Source organism: Pristiophorus japonicus, chromosome 7 (genome assembly GCF_044704955.1).
Source record: "Pristiophorus japonicus isolate sPriJap1 chromosome 7, sPriJap1.hap1, whole genome shotgun sequence".
Lineage (NCBI taxonomy): Eukaryota > Metazoa > Chordata > Chondrichthyes > Pristiophoridae > Pristiophorus > Pristiophorus japonicus.
The window spans coordinates 24,141,946-24,154,088 of record NC_091983.1 but is presented as its reverse complement, the minus strand read 5'-3'; the positions used below and the strand labels follow the sequence as shown (position 1 = coordinate 24,154,088).

Below are 12,143 nucleotides of genomic sequence, written 5' to 3'. Positions count from 1 at the left end.
ACACACACACACACACGTACACACACACACACGTACACACAGGCACAAACATACACACACACACGGACACACACACACACATGCACAAACACATACACACACACACAGACACACACACACACACGGACACACACACACAGACACACACACACATGCACAAACACATACACACAGACGGACACACACACACACAGGCACACACACACACACAGACACACATACACACGGACACACACACATGGGCACATACACACATACACATACACACACACGCATGGGCACTCACACGCACGGACACACACACATGCACGGACACGCACACACACACACACACATGGACACACACACACACATACACACACACACACACACGGACACACACACACACACAGACACACACACGCACACGAACACACACACACATGGACACACACACACGCACACGCACACACACACACACGGACACACACACAAACACGGACACACAGGCATGGACACACACAGACACACACACACACATGGACACACACACACTCACACATGGAAACACACACACACACACACGGACACACACGCACGCACACACACACACATACACACACACACAGACACACACACACACACACACACACAAGGACACACACACGCGCACGGACACACACAAAAATGCACAGTCACACACGGACACGCACCCACACACATGGACACCCACAGACAAACACATGGACACGCACACACACACACACGGACACACACACACACAGACACACACACACACACTGACACACACACAGGCACACACACACACACGGGCACACACACACGCACACACACACGCGCACGGACACACACACACGCACAGACTCACACACACGGACACACACACACACACGGACACACACACACACAGACACACATACACATGGGCACACACACACACACGCACAGACACACACACACACATGGACACACACACACACATGGACACACATACACACACACACATGAACACACACACACACATGGACACACACACACATGGACACACATACACACACATGAACACACACACACAGACACACACACACATGGACGGACACACACACGCACAGACACACACACACACATGGACACACACACACACACATGGACACACATACACACATACATGAACACACACACACACGGACACACATACACACACACACATACGGACACACACACACACACGCACGGACACACACATGCGCACAGACACACACACATACACACGGACACACACCCACACACATGGATACACACACACACATACATGGACACACAAACACGAACACACACACACACACGGACACACACACGGACACACACACACACGCGCGGACACACACACACGCACGGACACACACACGGACACTCACCTACACACATGGACACACACAGACACAAACATGGACACACACACACACACGGACACACGGACACACACACACACGGACACACACACACACACGGACACACACACAGACACACACACACACACACACGGACACACACACACACACATGCACGGACACACACACGGACACACACGGGCACACACACACACACGCACAGTCACGCACACACAGACACACACACGTGCACGAATGGACACACACGCACGGACACACATATACACGGGCACATACGGACACGCACACACACACACACACGGACACACACGCACGCACACACGCGCGGACACACACACACACAAGCACAGACACGCACAGACACACACACGCACACACACACACAAGGACTCACACACACACGGTCACACACACACACACGAACACACATTCACATGCACGAACACATACACACACACGGACACACACACACACACGCACGAACACATACACACACATGGACACACACCCACACACATGAACACACACACACACACACACACACGGACACACACACGGACACAGACACACACACACATGAACACACACACACGCACGGACACACACACGCACGGACACACACACACACACGCACAGACACACACACATATGGACACACACACATATGGACACACACACACACACACACATGCACCGACACACACACACACGCACGGACACACACACGCACGCATAGGCACACACACACATACGACACACACACACACGCACGGGCACGCACACGCACGGACACACACACACGCACGGACACACACACACGCACGGACACACACACACGCACACACACACGGACACACACACACGCGCACGGACACACACGCACGGACACACACACACACACACACATGGACACACGCACGGACACACATACACGCACGGACACACACACACATGCATGGACGCACATACACACACACACACATGCACAGACGCACACACACACACGCACGGCACACACACACACGGACACACACACACGCACAGACACACACACAAACAAACATGCACACACGCACACATATGCACGGATGCACACACAAACATGCACACACACACAAACATGCACACACGCACGCGCACACACACAAACATACACATGCACACGGACACACACACAAATGTGCACACACGCATGGACGCACACGCACAAACATACATGCACACATGCACGGGCACACACACAAACATGCACACACACATATACGCACACACAAACATACACACACAAACATGCACACACTCATGTATACATGGACGCACACACAAACATGCACACACACATGGACACTCGCACAAACAGGCATGGACAGACACGCATGAACAGAAATCCCTTCCAGAAAGCATTAAGCAGAACTGTTTAGAATGATCAGAAATCGGTCGCACTTTCAGCCAGAGATGCCTATTGGCTTTCTCTGGAGGCTCTTAAGCCAAAGGAATAAAAGAAAATTTGACAATAACAATTTATATTTATATAGCGCTTTCAACATTCCAAGGTGCTTCATAGGAGTGTTTTCAAACAAAATTTGACACCGAGCCACATGAGGAGATATTAGGGCAGATGAGAGGTTTTAAGGAGCTTCTTAAAGGAGGATAGAGAAGTAGAGAGGCAGAGCTTAGGGCCTTGGCAGCGGAAAGCATGACCATCAATGGTGGAGCGATGAAAATCGGGGATGCTCAAGAAGCCAGAATTGGACGAGCTCAGAGATCTCGGAGGATTGTAGGACTGGAGGGGATTACAGAGATAGGGAGGAAACGTATATGTGGAAACTGATGCTGTGTTTTTGGATGATGTCACCGAGGGGCAGCATGTAGATGAAGAATAGGAGGGGATCAATGATAGATCCTTGGGGGACACTAGAGACAATAGTAAAGGCTACCATTAAAAAATGCTGGTGCCCTACAATCTAATGAAAGAATATAACAACATGAAGGGCAAAGAGGGGCAGGAACTCTTGAAATGTTGCAAAAGAACGTTCTTGATGAATGTGTTTTCAGCCCAATAAGGAAGTAAGCAGTGCTGGATCTAGTTCTGGGGAATTAAGTGGGGCAAGTGGAGCATGTTTCAGTTAGGGAACACTGATCATAATATCAACAGGTTTAGTTATAGAAAAGGACACGGAACTTTCAACTGTAAAAATACTTAACCGGCGGAGGGCTAATTTCAGTGAATTAAAAAGGGATCTGACCCAGGTGAATTGGAATTAAAGATTGGTAGGCAAAACAGTAATTGAACAATGGGAGGCCTTCAAAGAGGATTGTTTGGGTACAGAGTAGACACATTCTCATGGGGGAGGGGGCGGAGGGAAAGGAAATGCGTTAATTGCGCTCCAAATTGCCCTAGTTTTGAAAAGTGTTCATTTTTCGCGAGTTTCTGCTTAAACTCATTTGCATAATGCCGACGCAAAATCTGCTGTGAACCAGCGCAATCGGGCAGCGTTTTAAAACATAATTTAAGAAAAATTTACCAAAAAATTCCTTGATATATTTAAGAGTGGTAACTTGGTGCAGTTTGATTAATACAGCGTAAAAAGTGTTTATCTTGAAAAATAACCATTAATCGCAGTGGCAAACTGATTTTAAATTACTGCAAATGACTTAAAAAAAAACATTACCAAGTTATATTTGTACAATAGTCAGGTTCATAGTAAATTAAAATATATATATGTGTTCAAAGGCCTTTAAAATGTTCCTATTATAGTCCTTGTGCTCAAAAGAACTAACTTAATTTTTGGAGGCTTGTAAAGAGGAAATGTTTCGGGTACAGTCGAGGTACATTCCCATGAGGGGGTGGTAGAACAAGCAAAGTCAGAGCTCCCTGGATGACGAAAGAGATTGAGAGTAAGATGAAGCAGAAAAAAGGGGCGTATGTCAGATGTCAAGTTGAGAATACAAGCGAGAACCAAGCTGAATATAGAAAGTTCAGGAAGTGAAAAAGGAAATAAGAGGGGCAAAGAGAGAGAATATGAGAATAGATTGGCAGCTAACATAAAAGGGAATCCAACAGTCTTCTACAGGCATATAAATAATAAACGTGTAGTAAGAGGAGGGGTGGGGTCGATTAGCGATTAAAAAGGAGACCTACACATTTAAGGCAGAGGGTATGGCTGAGGTACTAAATTAGTACTTTGAGTCTTTATCAAGGAAGAAGATGCTGCCAAAGTCATAATGAAAGAGAAGGTAGTTGAGATACTGGATGGGATAAGAATTGATAAAGTTGAGGTACTAGAAAGGCTAGCTGTACTTAAAGTAGATAAGTCACCAGGACCAGATGGGATGCATCGTAGGATGCTAATGGAGTTAAGGGTGGAAGTTGCAGAGGTTCTGGCCAAAATCTCCGTCCTCCTTAGATATGGGATGGTGCCTGAGGACTGGAGATTTGCAAATGATATGCCTTTGTTCAAAAAAGGGTGTAAGGATAAATCCAGTAACAGGCTGGTCAGCTTAACCTTGGTTGTAGGGAAGCTTTTAGAAACGATAATCTGGGACAAAATTAACAGTCACTGAGACAAGTGTGGATTAATTAAGGAAAGCCAGCACTTCGTAGCCAAGCCGTTAACTTCTTTTTACACTTCCTTCTCACGCTTTTTCTCTCTTTCCCTCAATGGTCAATATCTGATGTGTTGTAAAATTGTTGTGAAGCGCCTTGGGACATTTTACCACGTTAATGATGCTATATAAATAAAAGTTATTATTATTATTTGTTAAAGGCAAATCGTGCTACACTAACTTGATTGAGTTTTTTGATGAGGTAATAGAGAAGGTTGATGAGGGCAATGCGGTTGATGTGATATACATGGACTTCCAAAAGGTGTTTGATAAAGTGCCGCATAATAGGCTTGCCAGCAAAGTTGAAGCCCATGGAATAAAAGGACAGTGTCAGCACGGATACAAAATTGGCTAAGTGACAGGAAAAGAGAGTCATGGTGAACGGTTGTTTTTTGGGCTGGAGGCAGGTATACAGTGGTGTTCCCCAGGGGTCAGTACTAGGATCACTGCTTTTCTTCCTGCATATTAATGACTTAGACTTGGGCGCACAGGGCACAATTTATAATTTGCAGATGACACAAAACTGGGAAGTATAGTGAACGTGAAGAGGCTAGTGATAGACTTCAAGAGGACATAGACAGGCTGATGAAATGGACGGACACATGGCAGATGAAATTTAATGCAGAAAAGTGCGAAATGATACAGCTTGGTAAGAAGAATGAGGAGAGGCAATATAAACTAAAGGGTACAATTCTAAAGTGGGTGCATGAACAGAGAGGCCAGGTTGAGAAAGTGGTTAAAAGAGCATACAGGATCCTGGGCTTCATAAATGGAGGCATAGAGTACAAAAACAAGGAAGTTATGATGAACCTGTGTAAAACACTGGTTCGGCCTCAACTGGAGTATTGTGTCCAATTCTGGGCACTGCACTTTAGGAAGGATGTGAAGGCTTTAGAGAGGGTGCAGAAAAGATTTACAAGAATGGTTCCAGGGATGAGGGACTTCAGTTACGTGGATAGACTGCAGAAGCTGATGTTGTTCTCCTTGGAGCAGAGAAGATTGAGGGGAGATTGGATAGAGGTGTTCAAAATCATGAGGGGTCTAGACAGAGTAGAAAGAGAGAAACTGTTCCTATTGGTGGAAGGGTCGAGAACCAGAGGACACAAATATAAGGTGATTGACAGAAGAACCAAAGGCGACATGAGGAAAATTTATTTTATGCAGCTACTGTTGTGATCGATGAATGCACTGCCTGACAGGGTGGTGGAGGCAGATTCAATCATGGCTTTCAAATATATAAATATATATAAATAAATATAAATATATAAATAGTTATGTTATGTTATGTTATAAATAGTAATAGGGTAGCTAAAGGACCGTTGGGGCTGATTAGGAACCAAATGGGAGATCTTCTTGTGGAGGCAGAGGGTATGGCTGAGGTACTGAATGAGTACTTTGCATCTGTCTTCACGAGAGGAGAGGATGCTGCCAAGATAGCAGTAAAGGTGGAGGTAGTAGAGAAATTGGATAGGGTAAAAATAGATAAAGAGGAGGTGCTTAAAAGATTGGCAGTAAACCCAACAACTACAAGCCAGTCAGCATAGCGTCGCTGGTGGGGAAACTTTCCGAGACAACAATCCGGAACAAAATTAATTGCCACTTCAAAAAATATGGGCTAGTTAATGAAAGTCAGTACAGATTTGTTAAAGGCTAATCGTGTTTGACTAATTTAATAGAGTTCTTTGATGAAGTAATGGAGCAGGTTGATGAGGATGGTGCAGTTGATGTGTATATGGAGTTTCGAAATATGTTTGCCAAAGTACCACATCATAGACTTGTTGGCAAAATTGAAGCCCATGCGATTAAAGGGGCATAGCAGCGTGGATCCAAAATTGTCTAAGGGACAGAAAGCAGAGAGCAGTGGTGAATCAAACAGGATGTGGTATTCCTGTTATCAGGATCACTGCTCTTTCTGATATATATATATCTTAATGACCTGGACTTGGGTGCACAGGGCATAATTTCCAAGTTTGCAAATGACACAACTTGGAAATGTAATAAACAATGAGGCATATAGAAACAGACTTCAGGACAACATAGACGGACTGGTGACATGGGAAGACACATGATCGATGAAATTTAACACAGGGAGTGATACAAAGAATGAGGAATGGCAATCTAAACTAAAGGGTACAATTTTAAAGGGGGTGCAGGAGCAGAGAGACCTGGAGGTGTATGTATAGAAATCTTTGTGGCGGACATGACTCCCACAGCTACCTGGACTACATTTCCTCCCACCCCGCATCCTGTAAGGACTCCATTCCAATCTCCCAGTTTCTCCGCCTCCGTCACATCTGCTCTGATGATGCCACCTTCCACACTAGTGCCTCTGACATATCTTCCTTTTTCCTCAACCGAGGATTCCACTCCGCCGTGGTTAACATGGCCCTCGACCGTGTCCGTTCTATTACCCACACCTCTACTCTCACCCCTTCCCCTCCCTCTCAGAATCACCACAGGGTTCTCCTTGTCCTCCCCTTTCACCCCACCAGCCTCCACATTCAACTGATCATCCTCCGCCATTTCCACCACCTCCAGCGTGATCCCACCACCAATCACATCTTCCCCTCCCCTCCCCTCTCAGCGTTCCGAAGGGACCGCTCCCTCCGTGACACCCTGGTCCATTCCGCAGTCATCCCCAGCACCCCCTCCCCTTCCCACGGCACCTTTCCGTGCAAGCACAGGAGATGCAACACCTGCCCTTTTACCTCCTCCCTTCCCACTATCCAGGGCCCACATACTCCTTCCAGGTGAAACAGCAATTTACTTGTACTTCTTTCAATTTAGTATACTGTATTCACTGCTCACAGTGTGGTGGTCTCTACATTGGGGAGACCAAATGCAGATTGAGTGACCGCTTTGAGGAACACCTCGGTTCAGTCCGTAAGTGTGATCCCGAGCTTCCAGTCGCCTGTCACTTTAATTCCCTGCTCCACTCCCGCTCCCATATCTCCGTCCTCGGTCTCTTACACTGTTACAATGAAGCTCAATGCAGGCTCGAGGAACAGCACCTCATCTTTCGTTTAGGCACTTTACAACCTCTGGACTCAACATCGAGTTCAACAACCTCAGATCATATCCTCTGCCCATATTTTGCTCCCTTTCCTCCTTTTTTTAACCCCTTCCCTCCTTTTTTTAACCCCTTCCCCCCTCCCCCCACCCCCCGACCCCCGATCATGTATTTTTCCCTCTGTCTCCAATGGCAGCTGGTAATCATTCCGCCTTTCATACCCTATCTAACTTCTGTCATTACCATCTCAAGTCAGCCCATCATCCCTTTTGTCTCTCTTGTCTTCCACCCTATCACAGACCTTCCCTTTTGTTCTGACGAACAGTCACAGACCCGAAACGTTAACTTTGTTTCTCTCTCCACAGATGCTGCCTGACCCGCTGAGGTTTCTGGCATTTTCTGTTTTTGCCTCATTCATTACTTACTTCACTCACCGCCGCCGAGACCCCGGTCCCACTTGGGCGCGCTACGGGGCGCTAGAGGTCAGCGTCAAATAGAAGTCGAAGCGCTGTCGAAATCAGTGGCGTTTCTCACCGGTTCAACGCTCCCGGACAGTGCTGCTCAGCGCCCCCGCACAGCTGGCAACTAATTTCCTGCCGGGGCACTGTGAGCTGGTTGCCCACCCGAAAACTATCCCCACAGCCATTACCACCCCTCGGGGGGCGCGAACAGAGGCGGCCACATACCAAAAATCCAGCCCTAAGGGGCCAATTTTCAGCCAGGCCTCTGCCCGAAGTGTCACCCAAAGTGCTGCCGATGACCGCTGAGGTACCGGACGGTACTTTGGGCGGGATATTCAGGAAGAAGGTCCCTCGAAGGTCGGAGGGCGGCAAATGGAAGATGTACGCCGCCAATCTGGGCGGCAGCGGGCAGGAGGTCGCATTCTCGGCGGCAGAGGTGCTTGCCGCCCCAAGTGCTGCCGAGGATGGAGTCGGGCCCACGGAGGGTCGAGGACCTGAAAAAAAAATCACCAAGTAATAAATAAAAAAAGTATCCGAAGACCTTCAGGGGAACCTATCCAGATAATTCACTGTTGAAAAAAGTATTAAAATGTTCACTTATCTTTTTTTCATGTTCTTCATACTTGCATCAGAACATAAGAAATAGAAACAGGAGTAGGCCATACGGCCCTTCGAGCCTGCTCCTCCATTCAATAAGATCATGGCTGATCTGATCATGGACTCAGGTCCACTTCCCCGCCCGCTCCCCATAACCCCTTATCCCCTTATCGTTTAAGAAACTGTCTATTTCTGTCTTAAATTCATTCAATGTCCCAGCTTCCACAGCTCTCCAGCAAATTCCAGATTTACAATCCTCTGAGAGAAGAAATTTCTCCTTATCTCTGTTTTAAATGGGCGGCCCCTTATTCTAAGATCATGCCCTCTAGTTCTAGTTTCCTCCATCAGTGGAAACATCCTCTCTGCATCCACTTTGTCAAGCCCCCTCATAATCTTTTATGTTTTGATAAGATCACCTCTCATTCTTCTGAATTCCAATGAGTAGAGCCCCAACCTACTCAATCTTTCCTCATAAATCAACCCCCTCCTTCCCGGAATCAACCTAGTGAACCTTGTCTGAACTGCCTCCAAAGCAAGTATATCCTTTCGTAAATATGGAAACCAAAACTGCATGCAGTATTCCAGGTGTGGCCTCACCAATATCTTATCTAGCTGTAGCAAGACTTCCCTGCTTTTAAACTCCATCCCCTTTGCAATAAAAGCCAAGATACCATTAGCCTTCCTGATCACTTGCTGTACCTGCATACAATCCTTTTGTGTTTCATGTACAAGTACCCCCAGGTCCCGCTGTGCTGCGGCACTTTGCAATCTTTCTCCATTTAAATAATAACTTGCTCTTTGATTTTTTTCTGCCAAAGTGCATGACCTCACACTTTCCGACATTATACTCCATCTGCCAAATTTTTGAACACTCACTTAGCCTGTCTATGTCCTTTTGCAGATTTTTTGTGTCCTCCACACATATTACTTTTCCTCCCATCGTTGTATCATCAGCAAACTTGGCTATGTTACACTCAGTCCCTTCTTCCAAGTCGTTAATATAGATTGTAAATAGTTGGGGACCCAGCACTGATCCCTGCGGCACCCCACTAGTTACTGGTTGCCAACCAGAAAATGAACCATTTATCCCGACTCTCTATTCTCTGTTAGTTAGCCAATCCTCTATCCATGCTAATATGTTACTCCTGACCCCGTGAACTTTTATCGTGCAGTAACCTTTTATGTGGCACCTTGTCAAATGCCTTCTGGAAGTCCAAATACACCACATCCACTGGTTCCCCTTTATCCACCCTGTTCGTTACATCCTCAAAGAATTCCAGCAAATTTGTCAAACATGGCTTCCCCTTCATAAATCCATGCTGAATCTGCCTGACCGAATTTTGCTTTTCCAAATGTCCTGCTACTGCTTCTTTAATAATGGACTCCAACATTTTCCCAACCACAGATGTCAGGCTAACTGGTCTATAATGTCCTGCTTTTTGTCTGCCTCCTTTTTTAAATAGGGGCGTCACATTTGCAGTTTTCCAATCTGCTGGACCTCCCCAATGTCCAGGGAATTTTGGTAAATTACAACCAATGCATCCACAATCCCTGCCGCTACTTCTCTTAAGACCCTAGGATGCAAGCCATCAGGTCCAGGGGATTTATCTGCCTTTAGTCCCATTATCTTACTGAGTACCACCTCCTTAGTGATTGTGATTGTGTTAAGTTCCTCCCCCACTATAGCCCCTAGACTATCCACTGTTGGAATATTGTTAGTGTCCTCTACCGTAAAGACTGATACAAAATATTTGTTCAGAGTTTCTGCCATCTCCATGTTCCCCATTACTAATTCCCCGGTCTCGTCCTCTAAGGGACCAACATTTACTTTAGCCACCCTTTTCCTTTTTATATACTGATATAAACTCTTGCTATCTGTTTTTATATTTTGCGCTAGTTCACTTTCATAGTCTATCTTCCCTTTCTTAATCATTTTTTTAGTCGTTCTTTGCTGACTTTTAAAAGCTTCCCAGTCTTCTGTCCTCCCACTGGCTTTGGCCACTTTTGTATGCCCTTGTTTTTAATTGGATACCATTCTTTATTTCTTTAGTTAGCCTCGGATTTCTATAGTTACCGTCGAGGACAGACCAGCCTCCAACCAGCGGTCCACCCTCTGTTCTGCCACCGAGTCCTGCCGTCTCCTGCCCATAGGAATCTGGGAGCTCAGTTTCGCCACTTGGCCGTCCACTGACGTCAGTGGGCGGTTCTCGGCGGTTCTCCGCTCCTGTCCGCTCCACGCCACCCCAAAAGTGGAACTGGGCGGATCTGCAGGAGGAATGACGGCAGAAGTGGGTAGCAGTCGGCGGCAGCGGGCGGTGAGGTGCTGAAAATCGGCCCCTTAGTGTTGGACAATTTTTAAAGCCGTCAGCAGGCTGACCAAGGTGAGCGAGGGCACAAGCACCCATGCACGTGCTGGGATGCTGCTGAAAGTGTGACTCACCGCTGTACTGCAACAGCCACACGAGCACGTGTTTGAAGGCTCCCCGCAGGTGCTCTGATCACGTGTCGTCAGAGTAGCACAGAGTCGCAGCACCAGGGAGAGGAATCGCCTCGGCCGTGAGTGAGAGCTGTGGGCCATCGTGAGGAAGCGTGGCCGGCCGTTGGGAATAATTCACAAGAACTGAATCAGTGTCGGTTGTATAAAGCGGAGCAAGCTTGAAATTATCTGCGGACCCCCTGGAAACTCTCCGCGGACCCCAGTTTGAGAACCACTGAATTAGAATTCTCTACCACAGAAAGTTGTTGAGGCCAGTTCGTTAGGTATATTCAAAAGGGAGTTAGATGTGGCCCTTAGGGCTAAAGGGATCAAGGGGTATGGAGAGAAAGCAGGAATGGGGTACTGAAGTTGCATGATCAGCCATGATCATATTGAATGGTGGTGTGGGTCCGAAGGGCCGAATGGTCTACTCCTGCATCTATTTCCTATGTTTCGAGAGAGCTATTGTTTCCCTCGAAATGACTCATTTGCTTTCTCTTGCTTAAACATTTTTTATAGATTGTTTTGCATTTGATGACAAGGTTGAAGCTTTGAAGTGTAACATTTAATGATTTAACATT

The 12,143-nt window shown here is 46.7% G+C and overlaps 2 protein-coding genes across 2 annotated transcripts in view; both read right to left on the bottom strand.

The window, feature by feature from the left end:
- Positions 1–12,143, bottom strand: part of LOC139266570 (protein eyes shut homolog) — a 262,566-nt gene that overhangs the window by 93,454 nt on the left and 156,969 nt on the right. The gene's annotated exons all lie outside the window — the stretch shown is intronic.
- LOC139266975 (keratin-associated protein 10-11-like) overlaps positions 1–12,143 on the bottom strand; it is a gene marked incomplete at its 3' end in the record, with an annotated part of 43,856 nt that overhangs the window by 23,641 nt on the left and 8,072 nt on the right. The window contains exon 2 of the mRNA XM_070884615.1: positions 11,161–11,351. Within this exon, the coding sequence (XP_070740716.1) occupies positions 11,161–11,351 (191 nt within the window). The remainder of the gene's footprint in view (positions 1–11,160; positions 11,352–12,143) is intronic.